Below are 22,335 nucleotides of genomic sequence, written 5' to 3'. Positions count from 1 at the left end.
AAACAAATCATTTTCTCACAGACATGCATGATCCAATGTAATTTTAGTGCAGTTTGAATTAGTATTATGTTTTAATTTTACGATTAATGAAATAGGTAACACTTTAAAGTAATGCTCCATTAGTTTATGTATTTACTAATGTGAACATACTATTAGTAATACATTTATTATGGCATTTATTTATGTTTGTTAATGTTATTTAAGTGAAATAACTCGCAGTGCATTAACTAATGTTAACAAGCACAACTTTGGATTTTAATGATGCAATAATGTTGAACTAACATTAATAAATGCTTTACAAAATGCATACTTTTGTAAACTATACTTAATGTAATATATATATATATATATATATATATATATATATATATATATATATATATATATATTGTTGTCAGAGTATTAAGTACATCAAGTTAAACTAAATAAAAATAAGAAATATTTCCTTCACAACAAGTTGAATTCTTGTTTTCGCTCTTTTATAGTATAATAATATGATATTTTGTGACAGAAAACGGGCTGAAAAGAACCTGCGGCATTACAATAGGATACTGCAGCAACTGGGACGACGTGAGCTCATTAACCCTCGTCCATGCAGCCATTTATGCTGCTGCTGCCAACGCTGTCAGGGTTGTGAAGAGGTAAGAACAACAACAAGAAGTGTTTTTTGGGCTTAATAGCTTATTTACATTATGCAATATAAGTCTTGTATGACCCCCAGTTCGTCTCTGTGTAGATTTAAAATACCACCTAATTCATGTATTAATAAAGCAAAGTCACAGTGTTTGTCTCTTCAAATGCAAATGAGGCCTTTATGGTCCCATTTCACAAGACTGTTATGATGCATTTAACATTCATCAGCATCTTAAATCCTTGAAAGTTTTTAATATTTTAAACAAACTTTTGAACATTAATATGTGTTTATGTTTGTATTATATCATCTTTGCATCAAATTACAAAAAACTGATTACCGCTTATCCGAGGTGTTTCTAATGGAGCGTCTATGGGGGCAGTACAGCTAATCTGACATTATCCATCGTTGAGTTTTTCTTTTATTATTTCAGCAAATAGGATTGTAAAATAAGGATTTGTTGTAGTCTCCCATTCACTGTGCTCTAAGTTTACCAAACTATAACCACTTCTGATACTGGGAAATGTGAAAAGGGTCCATTACAACAACACATCTGCATGTGTTTTAAAGTCTTGTCACTTTTTAAACTCCTGATAAATTTTTTGACATTACACACAGATAGACCACGTTGCATTGTTTTTACATCAGGTGTCAAATGTGCACAATGTTATGTTAAAAGCACCCAGAATGCACAACTTCAAATAATCAGTGCAGCAAGTTTCGAAATTGTTGCAAGAAAGAAAAAAAAATTATGAAAAACATCTTAGCGGCAGAAAAAAAAACTATAAAAAACCTAAATAAATAAATTAATTAATACATTTATGATTCATAAATATGAAAAAAAAAAAAAAAAAAAAAAAAAAAAATATATATATATATATATATATATATATATATATATATATATATATATATATATATATATATATATATATATATATATATATATATATATATATTAAAAATGTAAACCAATTAAAATCACAGATGCAATCAATAAAAAAGTAAATATGTTATAGTTATGATGTGTGACAGATCACACTAACATTTTTAGCTCACACTGGCTATCAGTAATATTTTATAGGGCACCTATTGTGCAAAATCATTTGATAAGGGGGTTAAACACAAAGAGTTATAAAACATATTTGTGGGGTATTTTGAGCTGAAACCTCACATACACACTTTAGGGATAACAAGGACCTTTTACATGTTGGGGGGCATAACAGGTCCCCTTTAAAGTTTTGTCCTGTTCTAAAGTCCTTTTGTAACTGGATAGAAGCTGTCTCGGAACTGCACAGATCTGTTCCTCAGGCTTCGCTAATAATGTTGGTTATGCCTGTGCAGGTACAGTTGAAGTCAGAATTATTCGCCCCCCTTTGATTTTTATTTTTCTTTTTTTAAATATTTCCTAAATGATGTTTAACTGGGAAAGGAAATTTTCACAGTATGTCTGATAATATTTTTTCTTCTGTAGAAAGTCTTATTTGTTTTATTTCGGCTAGAAAAAAAGCAGTTTTAATTTTTTTTAAACCATTTTTGGGACAAAATTATTAGCCCCTTTAAGCTATATATTTTTTCGATATTCTACAGAACAAACCATCGTTATACAATAACTTGCCTAATTACCCTAACCTGCCTAGTTAACGTAATTAACCTAGTTAAGCCTTTAAATGTCACTTTAAGCTGTATAAAAGTTTCTTGAAAAATATCTAGTCTAATATTATTTACTGTCATCATGGCAAAGATAAAATAAATCAGTTATTAGAAATAAGTTATTAAAACTATTATGATCAGAAATGTGTAAAAATCTTCTTTCTGTTAAACAGAAATTGGGGGAAAAAATAAACGGGGCGAATAATACAGGGGGGCTAATAATTCTGACTTCAACTGTATATGTAAACCTTCGGCAAAGAAATCACATGTATCAGAGTGTTAGATCTATGCGGACAGCACTACTAACACAACTATCATTCTCCGTCCCCGTAGACAAGAATGATTTAAATTTGTAATATCACATTCCTGTACTCAGAACTGCATTTGAGGGAGTTCAGAAAAAGTGCTTACTGATATGGAGAATGACTCCCTTGGGAGCAACCTTTTTCATGCTCAAACAACACGCATACACTAAAGCAAAAGTTCCCTTTATAAATGTGTGTTTATTGTGTGTAGGTTGACGCTATAGAGTTCTACAGCTCACAAGAAGCTGCTTTACATGAAGAGGAAGTGAGACTGAAGCAGGGAGAGCTGCATCCCCTGGGCATGGCTTTCGTCACCCTGCAAAATGAGTATATGGCCACTTAGTAAGTGCTTCACGCTCAGACTGATCTTCCTGTTTCAGAAAATGATGTCATATATATATATATATATATATATAAAATGCTGTAAATTTGATCTGTTTTTGCCATAAGACAGCCTTTTTTTTGCTGATATGACAGTAAAATCATAACTCTCTCAAAAATAAAATCTGATGAAGAATAATTTACTATGAGCTTTGTAAAAATAATGATAATAAGATAGTAAAAAAATTTATAAATAATAAAAAACAAGATTATTTTTCAAATGTCAAGGAACATCTGGGCATTTTATTTTCTAGCAATATTTTTAAGCCAGTTTTTTTCAGGAATTGTAGCTCAGTTAATTTGGTTGTTGATTCATTTGAATGTCATTTGTTCTTCCTCACAGTATTCTGAAAGATTTCAACGCTCTTGAGTGTGGAGGCGGAGCCAGGGGTGTGGTTGGAGAAGAAATGAGCAGGGGGATTAAATGTGGGTGTGGCCGGGAGCCTCAGCCGTCCACTAGAAGTGCAGAGCTGGGGGTGCCGAAATGGAAAGTGAATTATGCATCTCACCCGCATAATATCTACTGGTATGTCATATTCGTTATACACAGGATCCTGTGTCCTCTTTGGAAAACACAGAGTGAAACGTGAACTTAAAAGAAAATGCAATGGTTTTTACTCTATCAAACTGGCTTATATTATGGGGCAATATAAGAAATGTACATTATCAGAATGAAATCAATGTGAGTGAAACAAAATTAACAAATGTAGTCACTGATGTCCTTATGAATATAATGCTCTTATATGTAGAGTTGCAGATTCAGTTCAGATTTTCTTATGATTTTGTTATCTGTGTTCATGAAATTTCATGTACAAGAAGCACATTCAGACATGGAGGAGTACGCTGAATTGCCTCGCTGAATAACAATAATGCAATTGTGTGCTTGTGTTAATTCACTTTTATTTTTTTAAAAAGTTATTAATATTATTTTTATAGTATACATCAGTGGTGGCAATGTTTTTAGACCCGAGGGCCACTTCAAGTTTTGCAAACCAAGTGAAGAGGCCACATGTCAAATCCTTCAAAAAAATCAGGTTTATTTATAGTGGCAGTGTGCATAGAACATGTAATATCGGACAGAAACATGTCACATTAACACACATTTTTAATAGTTATTATTGAGTCATATTTACAAGTCAAATTAATTTGCACTGCTCTATATATTTACTTATCAGTCATCATCAAACAATAAAAAAATCCCTTATAAAATATCATAATAATAATGTAATAATTTTTACAGTGGACAATAGAAAAGATATTGTCTGATAGAAAAAATCTCATGTTTGCATGAAAAATGCCGACTTAGGTTGTGGTCTTTAAAAACAGCAATACTTCCTTGGCATATTAGACAAACCGCTTTCTGTCCGATATTGGTGAAGAAGTATTTTGTTGTCCATTCTTCCTTTTTTTTTATTTTTTATTTTTTTATTAGAATATGCAAAAATCATACAAATACAAGAAAACATCAACAGATAACAAATACAAAGCAACAAAACAAAAACAAAACAAAAACATCAACAATATAGTCAGGTACTGGTATGTGCGTGAGTGTGTGCGTGTGAGTGTGTGTATGCATGTAAAGGTAACTTGGTGGAGAGGTCAGAGTACATACATTAGGAACAATAACAGTCAATAAATGAAGCAAGTGTCACAGATATAGATAAAACATATAGAAAGAAGTCAGAGGTAGGGAGTAACAACAATGCTTATTAATGTATGATAGAAAATATGAGAGTAAAAAGAGAGAAAGGACAACAGTAATAACTGACAACAATAATAATAAATCACAAGTGCTACACCAACTACTACTACAGAAAGTTACTTATATTACAACTACTAATGCTTCTACTAGAGCCACAACCACGACTACTACTAATAAAGTGTCTATTAATATTGATACTAATACAACAACTACCACTAATGATACTACTATAGCGTTTGCTACAATTAATACAACAATGTCTACTGCGACTACTACTACCACTACTACTACTACTACAATCACTTCTACTACATCTACATCAACAACATCTACTACTGATATTACTACACCAACAACGACTACTACTACTGTAACAACCACACCATTACTACTTCTGCTACTACTATACTATACTATATATGCTACTACTCCATTCTTCCTTAAACACACAACATTCAGAGTCCATTTTTCATTTTTTGCCTGATTCATTTTCAGTCATTAATGGTCGAGTGCATTTTAATATGTCAGAGTGCAGGGCCAGAGTGGGACTCTTTTTCAGCCCTGGAGTTTCAAGCCTTAGACCGGCTCACCTCAGTTTACCACTGACTATATTAAAATAAGGTTATTTCCAATTCAGTTTCTAATTACACTATCACGTCTTTTTTTGAGAAAACCGCTGTTTTAGAACTTCAAATGTTCAACAACCCTTACAGTATTATATTTCCCGGGTTGGCGGCATCATAACCTAACGTGCTAACTCACTGTACCACAACAGCTGAACATTGAATGGTGACTTATCTAGTTATATCATCATTAACCTGCAGGGAGCAGAGCTGCGGTAAAATAATGAATAAGAAGGCTGTGGTCAAGTAAATAAATAAATTATTTTTAAAAAGTGTGACTGCTAAGAGCAACAGATTCTGGAGCTAGGGACACCGGCCCTCGCGGCCAAAAAAAGGACCGGGAATTCTTCCGATTAGCCAATCCGGACCTGCCAACCTACTGGTTGCGCTAACTGTACTGCGTGCAATACTGCCATCAAATGGCATTCACTTGTATTGCTTCATTAATTTACTAATTCTGAAACCAAACCGTTACTCAGAAGCAGCATTTAAAAAAAACCCTCGCGGGTCAAATGAAAGTGTTCAGCGGGCCGCATATGGCCCGGGGGCCATAGTTTACCCACATCTGGTATACATGCATGCTTTTTTGTGGACCAGAGGTTTGTTACAGTAGTCAACTAGTTAGTTGGTTACAATATTTCAGTTTTAACGTTAATAAAATCGTTCATGGATTCCTAATCATTTTCAATTTTTTATGTTTCCATTTTAGCAAAAATAAAACCGAAATGGAGAAATAAGTAAAATATTCCCAGATTTTTTTGCATGAATTCAATGAGCTGAACATGCGCTTTGATTACCAACGTTTATTTGTTTAAAATTAAAAATGTTTGAGTATTATTTGTTGAAAAATAAAACTGATTCCACAGAGCACATACCTAGCAACATTATGCAAAATCTGTCTATATTGCAGATGACTTTTAATAGATGAACTGACCATTTGCACTTCTGCTTGTCATAATCCTGTGCTCTTTTTAGGGAGAATTTATCAGTTCGTGGCTGGCGTTGGTTGCTGCGCTGTGTGTTGCTGAATACCGCACTCTTCGTCCTCCTGTTCTTCCTCACAACGCCCTCCATCATCATCAGCACCATGGACAAGTTTAACGTCACCATGCCCATTTACTATCTCAATGTAAGTGACTGGACTCCGCTCATACAGTTGAAGTCAAAATGATCAGCCCCCCTGTGAATTCTGTTCTCTTTTTCCAATATTTCCCAAATGATGTTTAACAGAGCAAGGACAATTCCACAGCATTTTCTATCATACTTTTTCTTCTGAAGAAAGTCTTAATTGTTTTATTTTGCAAGAATAAAAGCAGTTTTTATTAAAAAACACATTTTAAGGTCAATATTATTAGTCCCCTTAAGCAATATTTGTTTTTCAATAGTCTACAGAACAAACCGCTGATCTACAATGACTCCCAAATACTCTAACTTGCCTAACGAACCTAGTTAAGCCTTTAAATGTCTCTTAAAGCTGAAAACTAGTGTCTTGAAAAATATCTAGTGAAATATTATGTACTGTCATCATGGTACAGACAAAATAAATCAGTTATTAGAGATGAGTTATTAAAACTATTATATTTAGAAATGTGTTAAAAAAATCTTTCTATTTTACAGAAGTTGGGCAAACATATACAAGGGGGCTAATAATTCTGACTTCAACTGTATATTATTGTGTACACATGGACTGCAGTGGTGTGAAGTGTGTGTGTGTGTGTGCATGTGTGTGTTGTGTGTGTGTGTGTGTTGTGTGTGTGTTGTGTTTTTCAGAGTCCCATTATCAGCCAGTTCTTCCCCACTTTGATGCTGTGGACTTTCTCTGCCCTGTTGCCCACTATAGTCTATTACTCTACACTGGGAGAAGCTCATTGGACCAGGTAGACCACAGGGTCTAAAAAAAGTGTCTTAAATGGTTTTTTTGAAGTGTCTTAAATTAGGCCTCAACAAGTCTTCAATTAACTGAATATGATGTTGTAGATCTTAAATCATTTTATATAAGTGGTTTATTTATCTTTCTTACAGTAACATTTGTTTGAACGTGTTTGTTAAGTATGTGTTTGAAAAATAAGTTTTTGACTTTTAATGGGGCAAGTAAAAATGTTTTCCACTGGCCATTTGAAAAAAACCCTTAGTGTTTTGCCCTATAAGTCTGAAATTTTATTCATAACGGGCTTAAAAGGTCTTTAAAAGTCTTAATTTTTGACTTTGTGAAACTCGCAAAAACCCTGCCCCATCAAACAAACATACAGTCACTTACACACCAACAAGTTAGCTTAATATAGTGTGTATGTTTATGTGTAGGTCCAGTGAGAATATGAGCATGATGTACAAACTATACACCTTCCTGATCTTCATGGTGTTGATTTTGCCATCGCTGGGCCTCACCAGGTATTTATGTTCTTTCTTTCTTTCTAGTCTTTTTTTGTGTGTATTACAATATTAATACTGAATTTCTTGGTTTATTATTCGGTCATATATATATCCATATGTCACCAAAAAAATTGTATATAAAATCCCAAAATATTATTTTCAGTATATATTACATTACCATTGCATTTCCTTAACAATACATCTTTCTTTCTTTCTTTCTTTCTTTCTTTCTTTCTTTCTTTCTTTCTTTCTTTCTTTCTTTCTTTCTTTCTTTCTTTCTTTCTTTCTTTCTTTTTCCTTAACACTTCTACTACAACTGCTTATTATGATGATTAATAATAATCATGTTGGCGACGCGGTGGCGCAGTAGGTAGTGCTGTCGCCTCACAGCAAGAAGGTCGCTGGTTTGAGCCTCTGCTGGGCCAGTTGGCATTTCTGTGTGGAGTTTGCATGTTTTCCCTGCGTTCGTGTGGCATTTCGCTGTGGTGACCCCAGAATAATAAAGGGACTAAGTCGAAAAGAAAATGAATGAATGAATAATCATGTTGCTATTATTATTATTATTATTATTATTATTATTATTATTATTATTATTATTATTATTATTATTATTATTATACAGTCATATGTATAATCAAGTCACAAATTGTGGAGGTCTACAAAATAGCTAAGCAAACTGGAGCTTAAGAAAATCTGTCAATTTTGTCAAGATATTATTTTATTTTGTCATTGTAATATACACCATTGCAATCCTTAATATCAATAATACTATTAATTGCATATCAATACAATTATTCACAAATATGTTAATAAATTTAAATGCAGAGCCCTACATGGAAGAACAGCAAACCAGGAGGTTAAAAAATTCATTTTTAAATCCCAGTCTCAGTTAGAAAATGTGTTGTTCACCTCCCCAAAAATCATGCATTCCTATTGTTGGTTACCATAATTATAATCATTAATGTTAACCTGAAAAACTGCATCCACATGTGATGTCTAGGTCAGATTAGTCCCACATCAATACCCACAAATGAATTATTGTTTAAGGTACAATGGGAGTAGAATCTTCTCATATTAAATATGGGTCACACTTTACATTAAGGTTCATTAGTTAATGTTAATTAATGCATTTACTAAGATGAACAAACAATGAACAATACATTTACCACTGTATTTGTTCATGTTAGTTAAGGTTAGTTATTGAAAATACAGTTGTTCATTGTTAGTTCATGTTAACTCACGGTGCATTAACTAATGTTAACAAGCATGGACTCGAATGTTAATAAAGCATTAGTAAATGTTCAATTATGATTAATAAATGCTGTACATGTGTTGTTCATGATTAGTTCATGTTAGTAAATGCATTAACTAATGAACCTTATTGTAAAGTGTTACCTAAATATGTAAACAGACTTGTATGTTTTCTCTCTCTTCTCAGTTTGGCCGTGTTTTTCCGCTGGTTGTTTGATAAGCAGTCTGAAGGCCAGCTGAGGTTTGAGTGAGTAACTTCTCCAGATATGAGCATTTATTTGCCCAAATTACAATAATTGTAGGACTTGCACCTAAAAGCAAATTTTCTCTCCATTGTGTTTGTGTGTGTGTGTCAGGTGTGTGTTTCTAGCTGATCAGGGTGCGTTCTTTGTGAATTATGTGATCGCGGCGGCTCTGGTTGGCTCTGGTATGGAGCTGCTGCGGTTGCCAGGTTTACTGCTCTACATTGTGCGTTTGGCACTTGCAAGTTCAGCTGCTGAGAGGAAATATGTTAAACAGGTCAGTCTGTGACTTTTCATTTTGCGTTCGAGCTTCAAGACATATTATTTGTGTATTTTCTAGCATCTGTCCGTTTCAAATCTGTTGATTACTCTAAAAATAAAACCGATTTGTCCACGTCTACAGTCAGTCCTGTGTGTGAGGATGCCAGCATTGCACAATAATTCTAATGGATTTCAGACATCTATGTATATTTGAATCAGTGTAGCAAATGAGATGCAAATTGTTATTGGATAGGGAGAGTGTTTCATTAAAACTACAAATAGACAAATACCTGCAATATTGGGGAAATAGGTTGTGCTTATGCCTTTACATTGTATAAACTGATCTTTATTTGTTAATGTGACCTGTAAGGAAATATGTGACTAGTCCACTGTTTAGGTTCAGATGTTATTGTGTTTTATATTTTTTGTATTTATTATTATTATTATTATTATTATTATTATTGTCAGTATTATTATTATTATTATTATTATTATTATTATTATCAGTAGTAGTAGTAGTAGTAGTAGAAGTAGTAGTAGTAGTATTATTATTCTTTCTTTCTTAAAAAATAAATAAAAAAAAAGTAAAAAATTAAGTGTAAGGAAATATGTTAAATGGTGTAGATTGCAATAGTGTTTGATATTAATTAATGTTTACTTCAATGGTATTTAGATTAATTTAATATGTTTAATTAAATCTTTTCATAGTAAGTCAAATATGGTTATTTTTATTGTTATTTTACTCGTATGTACTAAATTTAATTTCATTTGAATTTTAATTTATTTAAATTTTATTTAATTTAGTTTTAATTTAATTTAATTTTATTTAGTTTTAATTTAATTTAAATTTAGTTTTAATTTAATTTAGTTTTAATTTAGTTTAATTTAATTTAATTTTATTATATTTTATTTTATTTTAGTTTATCTTGTGATTTATTTTGTTTTGTTTTATTTTATTTTATACTTCTTTCAGTCGGTTAGGTTGGGTTATGTCTGAAAATTACCCGGAATATTCATACTGTGAATATAGTTTGCAAATAAAACCCTGTTGGCTCTGTGATGTATTGCTTGTGTCCAACTATTCAAAATCACTTTTATATAAATGCTCAATGCTTAGTTACGATTATTCATTAGGTTGTAATCGTTGAATTAAGTATTGACATTCTTTAGGTTGACAATAAACCAGAATATTTGGGTAGGCTTAACTGGAATGTATTGCTGATATCTTGTGTTTGTGTAGAATCAGGCGTACGAGTTTCAATACGGAGCGATGTATGGATGGACTCTGTGTGTGTTCACGGTCATCATGGCATACAGCATCGTCTGTCCTCTCATCGTCCCCTTCGGTCTGACTCCTTTCATTGTATATGCAATATTAGTGCATGTGCATTTAAATTAACATATCGGCCATTTATGCAGGTCTGCTGTATCTGCTGCTGAAACACCTGGTGGACAAACACAACTTGTACTTCGCTTACCTGCCCGCCCGCCTCGATCGCCAGGTTCACCTGGGAGCTGTCAATCAAGCGCTGGCTGCACCAATCATATGTCTGATCTGGCTTTATTTCTTCTCTGTGCTCAGGACAGGTAAAGCTCACTAACACTATTGATTAAAGTTCACACATTTTGCCAATTTTTCTCCCCTTTTTATTTATTTAAATAGTAAAAAAACCTACATTCATTAATCAACACAAAATAAATATAAACATGGTGCTTTAACATTGTGTACATATAAACAATATAATCAGTTTATCTCCTGGTAGTAACATCAAAACCTAATAATTTGCTCTGAGTGTTGTGTTCAATAAAGAAGTGTGTTAAATAAATCATTCAAAACCGAAGAAGAGTATTGCAACACGTCAGCGTGAATACTCAACATTTTCATATATTATACAGCTGTTTGATTGTAGCACTTCAACTCAGACTATTTTGTAATTCTTTTGGGTCAAGAAAGAGTTTGTAAATAAAGTATTTATTTGTTGAATTTGTGTCCTCGCAGGCTTCATGACGGGCACCTCATTGTTCACGCTAGTGGTTTTGTGCATTACCGTCTTTATCTGCATAAGTTACACCTGCTTTGGACACTTCAAATACCTCAGTCCACACAACTACAATGTAAGCTGCCTTGTTCTGACTTTACAATGCTGTATATGCTGTGATTGTTGTAATTTAACTATTGAACTAGACCATGTTGTAGCTTTTATCTTTATATATTAAGCTTCAGTCATTTTATTTAGGTTTTTTTTATTTAGTGATTTGATTTTTTTTATTGAAGTTTTTGTTATTTTTTGACATATTAAAGGGACAGTTCACCCCAAAAGGATAACTTTGTCATCATTTACTTAATGTTTTAAGCATTTATGAGTTTCTTTCTTCTGTTAAAAAAATATTTTGAAGGAAGCCTGAAACCTGTAACCATTGATGTCCATGTTATTATTTATTTGTTTTTTCTCAACAGAATAAAAAAAAACTCTTGAGATTGAATAAATAGTGAATACATTTGTATTTTTCTGTGAAATATCCCTTTAAATGAAAATATCAACTACACTGTAAAACAGTTTGGGTTCTACACAATTCCTTCTTGTTGTTCCAAAAACAAATCAAGTTAAATTATTTGTTTAATAGAAATTTAAGTAGATTGAACATAAAACAATTAAGTTGTCTCCACAAAAAAAAACCTCAAAAATTGTGTTGTTTTAGCTCAATGTAAATAAATAGTTTTGAATAAGCAGCAAAAGTTATTTTTAGGTGTAGCTTTGAACATTAGCTGATGATATTAAATTAAATTAAAAACATGTATATATGCACTCGTGTTGTGCATAAAAAGAAGCGCAAACTGTTAGATTTAGTTTGCTGCAGGCCATGCGCGGTATTGCATTAAATTGGAAAGAGTCTCAAAGGCTCTCTTCTAATCATGGGATCAAGGAAATGTCCTGTAATCTTGCTGTGGAAAAACTAACATACATAATCAAAGGGAAGTTAAAAGACTTTTATAGCATTTGGAATGCCTTTCTAGACTTTTGCAACCAAGTGGACCTGACAGCAGAATACTGTAGAACTTAAATAAAACATCAAGGTCAAACAGTGAACTACTTTTGATATAGTATGTAAATAATTATCCTCTATATTAACTCTCTTTTATTTTTTATTTATTATTATTATTATTCTTTTTTATTTACTTATTTATTCATTTTTATTTATTTATTTTGTAATTTTCTTACTGTTGTTATTATTTTTAAGTTTTGTATGTTATCCTGGAGTTGTTTTGTCATAATGTGTTGTTGAGATGTTTAAATGTCTTGTTTTATTGTTGAGAAAAACCCATAAAAAAGTATGTATATATGAAAATAATTTATATATTTCAGTTAACAGTTTTGTATGGTTTTAATTTTAGTAACTGTAATTATCCCTATTGGCTCATTGGATTATACACTGAAAAAAATGACGGCATAATTGAATCAAGTCAACTCATTAGTTTTTACAAATGTAAGTCGTTTAAACATTTAACAATTAAGTTGTCGCCAAAAAACTCAAAGAATTGTGTTGTTTCAGCTCAATTTAACTCAGTAGTTTAAACAAGCAGCAAAAGTTATTTTTTAGGTGTTGCTTTAAACATTAGCTGATGAAATTATTTTAAAAACATCTATATATAAAAATAATTTATATATTTCAGTTAACAGTTTTGTATGGTTTTAGCAACTGTAATAATCCTTATTGTCCTTTTGGCTCCACTTATTTAAGTCACTTTGGATTTAAACATTTGCTAAATGCATAAAGTAATTAATTATACACTGTAAATAATACTGGGTTCCACACAATTAATTTATAATTGTATTTATAAAAAACTCAAGAATTGTGTTGTCTCAGCTCAATTTAAATAAGTAGTTTGAATAAGCAGCAAAAGTTATTTTTAGGTGTAGCTTTGAACATTAGCTGATGATATTAATTTAAAAAAAACGTGTATATACAGTATGAAAATAATTTATATATTTCAGTTAACAATTTTGTATGATTTTAATTTTAGTAACTGAAATTATCCTTATTGGCTCATTGGCTCCACTTATTTAAGTCACTTTGGATATAAACATTTGATAAATGCATAAAGTAATTAATTATACACTGAAAAAAATGATGGCATAATTGAATCAAGTTAACTCATTAGTTTTTACGAATGTAAGTTGATTGAACATTTAACAATTATGTTGTTACCAAAAAAAAAACCTCAAGAATTGTGTTGTTTCAGCTCAATTTAATGCAATAGTTTAAACAAGCAGCAAAAGTTCTTTTTTTAGGTGTTGCTTTGAACTTTAGCTGATGAAATTAATTTAAAAATATCTATATATGAAAATTATTTATATATTACAGTTAACCGTTTTGTATGATTTTAATTTTAGTAACTGAAATTATCCTTATTGGCTCATTGGCTCCACTTATTTAAGTCACTTTGGTTATAAACATTTGATAAATGCATAAAGTAATTAATTATACACTGAGAAAAAATTATGGCATAATTGAATCAAGTTACAGTTAACCGTTTTGTATGGTTTTAGCAACTGTAATAATCCTTATTGACCTTTCGGCTCCACTAATGTTAGTCACTTTGGATTTAAACATTTGCTAAATGTTAAACATTTGTTAATGTTACAGTTATACACTGTAAATAATACTGGGTTCCACACAATTGATTTGTGTTGGGACAATATGAAGGAATTAAGTTAACTTAGTCATTTTTACGAATGTAAGTAGATTGAACATGAAACAATTAAGTTGAAACCTACAAAAAGAATTGTGTTGTCTCAGCTCATTTTAAATAAGTAGTTTGAACATGCTGCAAATGTCATTTTTTTAAGTGTACAGTATATATATCTGTGTCGTTCAGGTTAAAGAGGAAGATGAAGATGCTGATATAGTTTCAGAGAACTCGTCCGGATTGGCAAGTTTCACATTTTTACACCTCCAGACATCACGCATCTTGTTTTCAATTCTGATAGATTTCAAAATAACCAACTTTCCTTTCTTTCTTACTTTACATAGGTTTATCTTCCTAAAGTGTTGAACCCTGATGCATCGTTTGAGTCTTCAGACGAGTGCAGTCCTAGTCATTCATACGGGACGACAGACATAAGTCCACAATTCATCGGGACTGAGGAAAGCTCTCCAGACTCGGATATATAGCAGCAATAATCAGGCAGCGTATCGGACAATCGCTGGTCTGGAGGAAACGGTTATTCGCAGATTTAGGAGCTGGAGAGGTCAGTTTGGAGACGGAGGGGGATTGACTGAAAAAGATTCTGAAGGGAAATAACACTCATGTTTTCATGAACACTGAGAGACCAGAGGAACAATAATCATAACCTGCCATATAACAAATATTAAGGATTTTTCGGGGGAATCAGTACTTTATAACCAAAGAATTGCCAGTTCAAGACACAGTCCAAACATTTCTGCATTGCAGAAGCAGCTTTGCCAGTGAGCGCTTTCCAAATAGCACAAATATAACATCAAAAATTATTTGAACACTTGATGCTTGTGCCTTGTTGGAGACAACTTAACACACTTTATAACTGTACGTTTTTGTGTGTGTGATGCATTGGGATTTTTTTAAAGCCAAGTTTTATACAGATGTGTTAATATATTGATATTAACAAACAGAGCTCGAGACTCAGTGGCCTTTATTAGCATTTTTGTATTGTTGTACAAGTACTGTATGTGACAGGATGAACAGAAAGTGTGTTTGAAGACATCTTCACTAGGTGGCACTGTTGCTTTCTGATTGTTCTGTGTTTCTCAGAGCGATTTAGACCAAAGCAGAGAGACATTTAAAGCAGCAACAAAAGTTAAGCTCAGTATTTGCGGCATGATGTCCAGAGAAAATAATGCAGACAAGAAATAAGAAGCATTTGCAATGAAGTTAAACAGGTCATGAATGAACCTTAAAATACACACTGCTCACAAGACTTTTATGTGTTAAGATGAGTCCAGTGTGATAAAACCGCATGCTGATCATGCCTGTGTAAAGTTCACCTTCAGTGTCATGACCAGGTTAACAGAAAGGGACTGTTTACATTAAAATAATTAAAACCACTGTAGCTAGAAAGACATCTGCCTACAAAAGTGATCAACCTTACATTTTCGATATTTTATATGGGTAAAATAATAACTAATATTTGCTATTAGTTATGTAATAATAAATAACAACTGCTGCCCCCGCGACCCGGTCTCGTAAAAACAGATGAACATGAATAAATGAAAGAAATATTAAACAGGCTTAAGTTAATTATTGATGTTGCAATAATATAGCTATAATATACCTTAATGTTTTGTTGCAGTTTAAAATCTATATCTGCAAGCACGGTTTCTCAACTCTTTTTAACTTTTTAATTGTAGTCCTGAGTTTCGTTTGGGAATGTATGTCCTAATTTCCTAAATTTAAACAATGTTGCTTTAATAGAATCGTCATTACAGCTTTAATAGCATCGTCATTACACTGTTACCAACCTAATATAAAAATCACACGTGACAGACAGAACCAACATCATGTGAGCTTGATTTTGTCTGCTGTTGACAGAGCCTTGTGTATGTTTAATGCAATTAAATATTCATTATTAATTTATTAAATATTCATTTAATTTAATAATTTAATATTCATGCTTTACGACATCTGACAGTCAACTTTTTTCGTGAATTTCATGTCTGTGAGGTCAGACAACTACATATCAGATATTTAAATTGACATGGCTTTGAAGTTCCTGCAGATTGTTTTGCTTGTTTGTTTGGTTGGTGGAGTTACTGAAGCACAAGCTGTAAAGTCTCCGCCCTCTTCTGGAAAAGAGGGTGGGGGCAAAAGCTGCTCATTTGCATTTAAAGAGACGTACATACAAAAGGTGTAATTTTGTTCACACAGCATGGGATAATAAGTAATCTTTTGAGTTGGAACTTGATTTTGGGGACACTTGTTACATTTACATGTAAAAAAAACGATAAAAATAATCCAAGTAAAAGATCAAATGTCATTTTTAGTTTTAACTGAAATGCAACGAGAAGATCTGAATGTGGATCTGAAAGGAAACTTTTGGTATTGTTTTCGGTGTGTGTGTTTTAGTTCTGTATATTCGTCATGTTAATGGAACAGAAACCGAATTGTAGTGTCTGATCATTTAACCGGCTCAACCTCTGGACACAGAGTTCTGTAGTCTTAAGCCTCAGATTTTCCTGGAAATGGATGAATGAACCTCCTCCAAACACACACACTTGACACATTTCTCCTGACTGCGGTTTTCAGCTCATTAGTCAGGATAGAGTGAAATCGTCTTATTTTAACACCATAAGTAGTCCATAAACTCTGTGGCCCGAGTGATCGGCTACAAACGCCAGGATCAGTGTTCAGAACTCCATAAGAACAGAAATTGATCTAATGAGTGTGTGATTTAAGATGTTGAAGGTCTGTAAACACACAATAGTGAAGGTTACTGATACTCTGTACTGATAAAAAGTAGTAACGTGTTGTGTGTATGTATGTATGTGTGTGTGTGTGTATGTATGTATATATATATGTATGTATATGTGTATATATATATGTATATATGTATATATACACACAAACACACACACAGTTGCAATTACATTTATTGAACCCCCTGAATTATTAGCCACCCTGTTTATTTTCCCCAATTTCTGTTTAACAGAGAGTGTCAACACATTTCTAAACAAACTAGTTTTAATAACTCATTTCTAATAATTGATTTATTTTATCTTTGCTATGATGACAGTACAAAATGTTTGACCTGATGTTTTTGAAGACACTTCAAAAGGGTTAATTAAGTTAACTAGGCAGGTTAGGGTAATTATTAGGCACTGTATGACAATGTTTTTTTCTATCGAGAAAAATATAGTTTAAAGAGGCTAATAATACTGACCTTAAAATGTTCTTTAAAAATTAAAAACTGCTTTTATTTTAGCAAAAATAAAGCAAATAAGACTTTCTCCAGAAGAAAAAATATTATCAGACATACTGTGAAAATGTCCTTGCTCTGTTCAACATCATTTGGGAAATATTAAAAAAAGGAAAAAATTCAAATGTGGGCTAATAATTCTGACTTCAACTGTATATCTATCTATCTATCTATCTATCTATCTATCTATCTATCTATCTATCTATCTATCTATCTATCTATCTATCTATCTATCTATCTATCTATCTATCTATCTATCTATCTATCTATCTATCTATCTATCTATCTATCTATCTATCTATCTATCTATCTATCTATCTATCTATCTATCTATCTATCTATCTATCTATCTATCTATCTATCTATCTATCTATCTATCTATCTATCTATCTATCTATCTATCTAAAATGTGTAATGACGTTAGCCGTTTCAAACATTACAGGGGGCGCTAAACTGCGGTTTTCTCTGTGTTATTATCTATGATGTTTAACAGAGTAAATGAATGTTCATATCTATCTATCTATCTATCTATCTATCTATCTATCTATCTATCTATCTATCTATCTATCTATCTATCTATCTATCTATCTATCTATCTATCTATCTAGATAGATAGATAGATAGATAGATAGATAGATAGATAGATAGATAGATAGATAGATAGATAGATAGATAGATAGATAGATAGATAGATAGATAGATAGATAGATAGATAGATATACAGCTTAAAGTGACATGTAAATTCTTCACCAGGTTAATTAGGTTAACTAGGCAGGTCAGGGTAATTAGTCAAGTTATTGTATAACGATGATTTGTTCTGGAGACCATTGAAAAAATATATATTGCTTATAGGAGATAATTAGTGACCTTAAAATTAATTTTTTTTTAATTATTTATTTAAAACTGCTTTTATTACTGCCAAAATAAAACAAATAAGACTTTATCCAGAAGAAAAAAATATTATCAGACATACTGTGAACATTCATTTACTCTGTTAAACATCATAGATAATAACACAGAGAAAACCGCAGTTTAGCGCCCCCTGTAATGTTTGAAACGGCTAACGTCATTACACATTTTAGCCAGTTCGAACACAGACCATTATCACCCTAGGTACACTAGAGGGCGCCTCTTCATCTACGTATCTACAGGTAGATGGCATCAATTTATTTCTTATAGGTGGGAAATAAAGCATTAATAATATGTGTAACGACATGATTGACATTTATTTGTTGTTTAGGTTATAGGTCAAAGGTCATGTGTGTGTGATAGATAGATAGATAGATAGATAGATAGATAGATAGATAGATAGATAGATAGATAGATAGATAGATAGATAGATAGATAGATAGATAGATAGATAGATAGATAGATAGATATACAGATGGATATAGATATACAGATAGATATAGATATACAGATAGATAGATAGATAGATAGATAGATAGATAGATAGATAGATAGATAGATAGATAGATAGATAGATAGATAGATAGATAGATAGATGATAGACTGATTGATTGTTGTGTATCACCCTGTAATATAATGCAAACAAAACATACATGGTAGTATTATAGTAATTTTTTTTTTGTAAATTGTTATTGGTACCAGCTGGTTCTTTAACTCTCAAGTTGCAAGATGTTTTATGGCACCCTTTATTAAAAAAAAAAAAACTTCTAATCTTTTGTTAAGATTTTTTCTTTTTCCTATGTGGATTTGAGTATGTAGTAGGATCTCAGAGGTCACATGTTTGGTGTAAAGCACATATGAACAATCATACAAATAAAAACTATATATATTTTTATAGCTTGAGTTCAGTCTGTGCAAGCCAGAAACGAAAGCGTTTACAGCATTTGACACCATGATAAACCCTTTAGAGCTTTAATAGACGCAAATGTCCATATGCTACTTTAGACAAAACATGCATGTGGGTCAAATAAAGCATTTCAGTAATTCTTTAAAAGGCCCAAAAACGTGCTGACCAGAGGTCAGGGTTGCACTGAATGGTGTTTGCTGAGGGCCTCATTGTGGCAAAACTCCCAGACCAATGAAGCATTTTTGTTATAAAGTGAATCAAGTGTTGGCAGCTGTAGCGAATCCAGATGAACCTTATTGTACCTCTACAAACAGCTGCTGGAGGCCTGGATATAAGCCAACTATTAGCATAGTAAATAAACAGATTTTATTAGAATCACAGTTACAATGCCTCATGTTCCTGCATATAGATTTAAACGCTACTTTCACTAAAATACAACATTACACAACGTTATGATGAAGCTATCTGTGTTACAGACATGAAAGATACCTTGTATTATTTATTTAATATTTGAACTACTAGCGGATTTACAAAAATACCTAATATTTTCAAAGAGCATTTGCAAACATGAGGAGCACATATGAACACCACACTCTTATGATTACTTTTTGTCCTTACAATAAGGATTAGGTTTACTAATTTAAGGACAATAAGGTTAAGTTTACTCATTTAAATGGGTTTAATAGGTGTGGCATAATCTGTGTCCCGACCTAAACCCAAATGAAACATTGATTCCATCTTGCTAAAAGCAATGATAAAGTTTATCCTTTGTTTTACCCAGTCTGTGTATTTTGCATTTCTTTTTCAGCACTGGTCTTTGAATTTCATGTTGCGCTTCTGGAGGCCAGTCTGAATTTCTTTTCATATGTTGTGCGTTAACAATGATCCTAAACACCTAATGGCTAAGCCTGTCTGCCACAGTCGCCACGCCCCCAAACTTTTGCTATTGGTCACAAGTGATTGACAGATTTAAGTGGACCAGTCTCAGTGTTTTAAAGGGTGCTCGAGGGGACTCAGTGTTTACACTTTTGGGGGAGATATACCCATGAATGGTGCACTCATGCTATACGAACAATAGTTGAGAATTCATCTTAATATCAAAAAACTGATCGTCAAAGATCATTTTAGGAGCCATAAAGTGACACTTTAGATTAGAAACTGCTCTTATGACCTCATTATAGTGACTTTTGCTTAATATTATCGCAAGGCAAGTGCTATATTTATATTTATATAGCACATTTCATATACAATGGTAATTCAAAGAGCTTTATATAAACAAGGAGATTTTAAAAAATCATACAATAAGTATAAGGGATAAAAATAACAATGAATTAAAATGATACAAAACCAATTAAACGTGCATTAAAACAGGTTTAAAAGAAAAAAAAGCATGATTAATCTTGTAAAGTGGGCATCTACACAATGTGGGACCTGTCATGTAGCTCAGATCACATGGTTGAATACGGGGACACGTTCACACACTCAATGGCTCGTCTCCAGCTGCGTTTAGTCTTTCAAACTACAGGAACTAATTATTGTTGCGCTTGTATATGGTGCCTCGAAATAACCCAAAAGATGATTCATTCTTCCATTAACGCAGACGAAGATGTTTCCTCCTCTCCTCCCTTCTTCTCTCCTCTTTTCAGATACTCCACACTCTTTTGGGAAGCCATGATTGATGCCCGTGACCCGGTGACCTGGAGTGCGTTTGACTGATCTCTATGCCAGCCAACCACAAAGCCCGACGCCATTGATTTCCCCTTCTGATCCCTCCCTTTTGTCTGCGGGGATTATTCCCATGGCAACGCTGGTGGTCTGTAAGGTAACGTTCTCAGAGCCCAGAGTAATAGACCCTCACCAGGCCCTGAGGGTGAACTTATTCCACTTCACCCAGACAGACTTTAAGGGAAAACTAATAGCAAAGTTTCATTTCTTTGCCAGACGTCTCTTAAGGTTTGCGGAGGGGAAGAAACCGAGACAGAGATAAATGAGGGAAGAAACTGAGGGAGAATTTCCTGGGCTTTTGCTCTGCTATCCGATCATCAACAGAATCAGTAATTCTACAGCACTCTTTTTGTCTTAAAGGTATAGTTCACTCTAAAATGAAGATCGAGTGCATTGCTGCTCACTTATCTTTTTCAACAGAGCTTGTTCTAGACGTAATTTTTCTATTTTGATTACAAAAGAACTTTGGTGAACTCTTATAAACCAGCAAGCAAACCAGCCAGCTTCAAAATCTGTAATTCTCCAACACTCTTTGTCTTAAAGGGATAGTACACACTAAAATGAAGATCGAGTGCATTGCTGCTCACTTATCTTTTTCAGCAGAGAATGTACTCCTAATCATTTAATTTATAGGTTGTTTGCACATTGCGTCATTGATGAAACGCGAAATTCAGATGAAGGGTAGGAAGTGACTTTTCTACATAGAATCAAGTTCACACTTTGCTGAGGATTGATTATAAGTGGGGCGAGGCAGTGGTGCAGTAGGTAGTGCTGTCGCCTCACAGCAAGAAGGTCGCTGGTTCGAACCTCGGGTCAGTTGGTGTTTCTGTGTGGAGTTTGCATGTTCTCCCTGCCTTCGCGTGGGTTTCCTCCGGGTACTCCGGTTTCCCCCAAAGACATGTGGTACAGGTGAATTGGGTAGGCTAAATTGTCCATAGTGTATGAGTGTGTGTGTGAATGTGTGTGTAAATGTTTCCCAGAGATGGGTTGCGGCTGGAAGGGCATCCGCTGCGTAAAAACTTGCTGGATAAGTTGGCGGTTCATTCCGCTGTGGCGACCCCAGATTATTAAAGGGACTAAGCCGACAAGAAAATGAATGAATGAATGATTATAAGTGAAGTTTATTTATAAACTAATTTCGAGAGGATCTCGTGCTTATGATTGCTTGCTGCCAGCCATGCATTATTCAATTTATGATTCACCAATCAGACGATTCCTAAGCCACAATAAATACCCTGAGTTCCATATTACAGCCATCTTTGTTTTGAAGAATCCCCTCTTCCACTCCTACTCCTCTTCCTTTCCTAGATGGGTGGCACGGTGGCCCAGTGGATAGAACTGTTGCCTCACAGCAAGAACGTCACTGTTTTTTAGTCCTTACCAAGCCAGCCGATGTTTCTGTGCGAAGTTTACACTTTCTCCC

General features: G+C 33.1%; 1 protein-coding gene across 9 annotated transcripts in view; it reads left to right on the top strand.

Moving 5' to 3' along the window:
* tmem63a (transmembrane protein 63A) overlaps nt 1-15,072 on the top strand; it is an 83,890-nt gene extending 68,818 nt beyond the window's left edge. For all 9 annotated transcript variants that reach the window (XM_068219650.2, XM_073946175.1, XM_073946178.1 and 6 more), the window contains 13 exon segments: nt 512-641; nt 2,801-2,931; nt 3,314-3,496; nt 6,271-6,424; nt 7,066-7,172; nt 7,597-7,683; nt 9,104-9,163; nt 9,273-9,435; nt 10,660-10,765; nt 10,839-11,006; nt 11,419-11,534; nt 14,299-14,352; nt 14,454-15,072. In XM_068219650.2, coding sequence (XP_068075751.1) covers nt 512-641; nt 2,801-2,931; nt 3,314-3,496; nt 6,271-6,424; nt 7,066-7,172; nt 7,597-7,683; nt 9,104-9,163; nt 9,273-9,435; nt 10,660-10,765; nt 10,839-11,006; nt 11,419-11,534; nt 14,299-14,352; nt 14,454-14,594 — 1,600 coding nt within the window. In that variant the 3' untranslated portion in view covers nt 14,595-15,072.
* Nucleotides 15,073-22,335: the final 7,263 nt, after the last annotated feature.

This window comes from Danio rerio, chromosome 4, assembly GCF_049306965.1.
Source record: "Danio rerio strain Tuebingen ecotype United States chromosome 4, GRCz12tu, whole genome shotgun sequence".
NCBI lineage: Eukaryota > Metazoa > Chordata > Actinopteri > Cypriniformes > Danionidae > Danio > Danio rerio.
The sequence above is the reverse complement of the archived record's forward strand: the minus strand, read 5'-3'. Positions and strand labels throughout refer to the sequence as shown.